This window comes from Priapulus caudatus, unplaced genomic scaffold (assembly GCF_000485595.1).
Source record: "Priapulus caudatus unplaced genomic scaffold, Priapulus_caudatus-5.0.1 Scaffold463, whole genome shotgun sequence".
Lineage (NCBI taxonomy): Eukaryota > Metazoa > Priapulida > Priapulimorpha > Priapulimorphida > Priapulidae > Priapulus > Priapulus caudatus.
Genome location: NW_014577524.1, coordinates 138,689 through 140,638, shown reverse-complemented (window position 1 = coordinate 140,638; position 1,950 = coordinate 138,689). Strand labels below are relative to the sequence as shown.

The 1,950-nt window shown below is 44.3% G+C and overlaps 1 protein-coding gene across 1 annotated transcript in view; it reads left to right on the top strand.

Moving 5' to 3' along the window:
* The window catches only part of LOC106810684 (sodium channel protein 60E-like), an 8,453-nt gene that overhangs the window by 5,050 nt on the left and 1,453 nt on the right, over positions 1-1,950 (top strand). Inside the window, exons 3-4 of the mRNA XM_014814113.1 lie at positions 834-968; positions 1,781-1,903. Of these exons, the coding sequence (XP_014669599.1) occupies positions 834-968; positions 1,781-1,903 (258 nt within the window). The remainder of the gene's footprint in view (positions 1-833; positions 969-1,780; positions 1,904-1,950) is intronic.

The following is a 1,950-nucleotide window of genomic DNA, read 5'->3' as shown; positions in this document are numbered from 1 at the left end:
GTGACAGTAGAGCACTCTGCGGCGCATGTGAGTGACTAGTTAGTGCGCTCTGCTGGCTGGAGTGACGTTAGCGACACTCTGTCTGGCTGGAATGACGAGTTGACGCATCTCTTGCTGGCTGGATGACAGATAGCGTCACTCTGCTGTGTGGAGTGGACGTAGCGCACTCTGCTGCTGGAATGCAGCGAGCGCACTTCGCTGGCTGGATGGCAGTAGACGGCACTTGGGCGGTGGCGTGGAGGGGGCGCGTAGCGGGCGCTCTGCTGATTCTCTTGCTCATCGTCACGGTGAGCACAGGGCGCCATGTTTGGGTCCCTTCGAGAGTCTGTGTTTCATCGTGACGGTGAGCACAGGGCGCCATGTTTGGGTCCCCTCGAGAGTCTGTGTTTCATCGTGACGGTGAGCACAGGGCGCCATGTTTGGGTCTACTCGAGAGTCTGTGTTTGCTCGTACGCGTTACGGACGCCCTTCCCGAGATGTTTACACCAAATAGAGATATAGTCTCTATCTGAGGCTCTGGTTATTATCTGCAAATATCTCGTAGATATTCCGTATTATAGGGCGGTGCATATGTAGGTCCCTTCATTAACAATTTGTGAAAAAAAGTGATTAGCCAAAAATTAAAATTAGATTGACTGTCACGTTTTATTGGCGAGTATATATATATATATATATTTATTTATTTATATATATATATATATAAATCTTACCTGATAAAAATCGATGTTGTGCCAACAAACAGTGGTTGTATATATTTTTGGAAAGTCTGTTGCGGACTATTTGTGGGGAGGCATCTTTCATGCTCTGTATCATTGCTTTGCTCTATCGTTCAGGTGTCCGTCATCAGCGCAATCATTGAGAGCAAGGAGAGTCATCAAAGCGACTCTAACATCGTCGCCCTGCGCTCTCTACGCACGCTGAGGGCACTGCGGCCGCTGCGAGCCATCTCACGCTGGGAGGGCATGAAGGTACGTACGTACACCCAGCCTGTACACATGTAGCGTGTACACATGTAGCCTGTACACATGTAGCGTGTACACATGTAGCGTCTACACATGTAGCCCGTACACATGTAGCCTGTACACATGTAGCCTGTACACATGTAGCCCGTACACATGTAGCCTGTACACATGTAGCCCGTACACATGTAGCTTGTCTGCGTGTGTCGTAGCCGGTCTGTGAGGTAGCCAGTCGTGTAGATTGGTGGCGCAGGATAGCACTGTGTAGCCGCGCGTTATTTACTGACTAAGTTATTTACCACTTGTTTCCCGAAGTACTGCAGGTCCGTACAGATATCAAATATAGAATATAGGCATGTACAAACAAACAATATAGAAACTAATAAACATATAAATAAATATATGCCAAACTACAACAAAAGGTTAAAATAAACACACAAATTTACAAACGTAAAAGGAATAACAATTTTTTGCCAACAATTGATGCAACACTGAAAGATAAAGTGCGGTCAGACATCAGAAAGGATTCATTTTATAATTAAGCAGAGCGTCATGCTTGTTTAATCAAGATGTAATACTGAAATTATGGTTAAAAGCAGTTAAATAATTATGTGGATGAATATATAAGCACTATTTTCAATAAGAGCCCGTGTGTGAATGACTGCAAATTGAAATTATACCATTCTCGAGTAGATTCTGTCATGACGTATGATATTTTCACATTTATCTGATCTGCTAGTAAATTTAGCGAATGAAACGGTTGACATGACAACAGATTAATAGCAACGCTCGGCATATGATTGCTATATTTCTGTGCACAGATCGTGGTCAATGCGCTGATGTTCGCAATCCCATCCATCTGCAACGTGCTTCTCGTCTGCCTCGTCTTCTGGCTCATCTTCAGTATCATGGGTGTGCAGTTCTTTGGCGGAAAATTCTTCAAGGTAACTTTTATTCGCCACTTCATATTACCAGAACCATATACTTATTA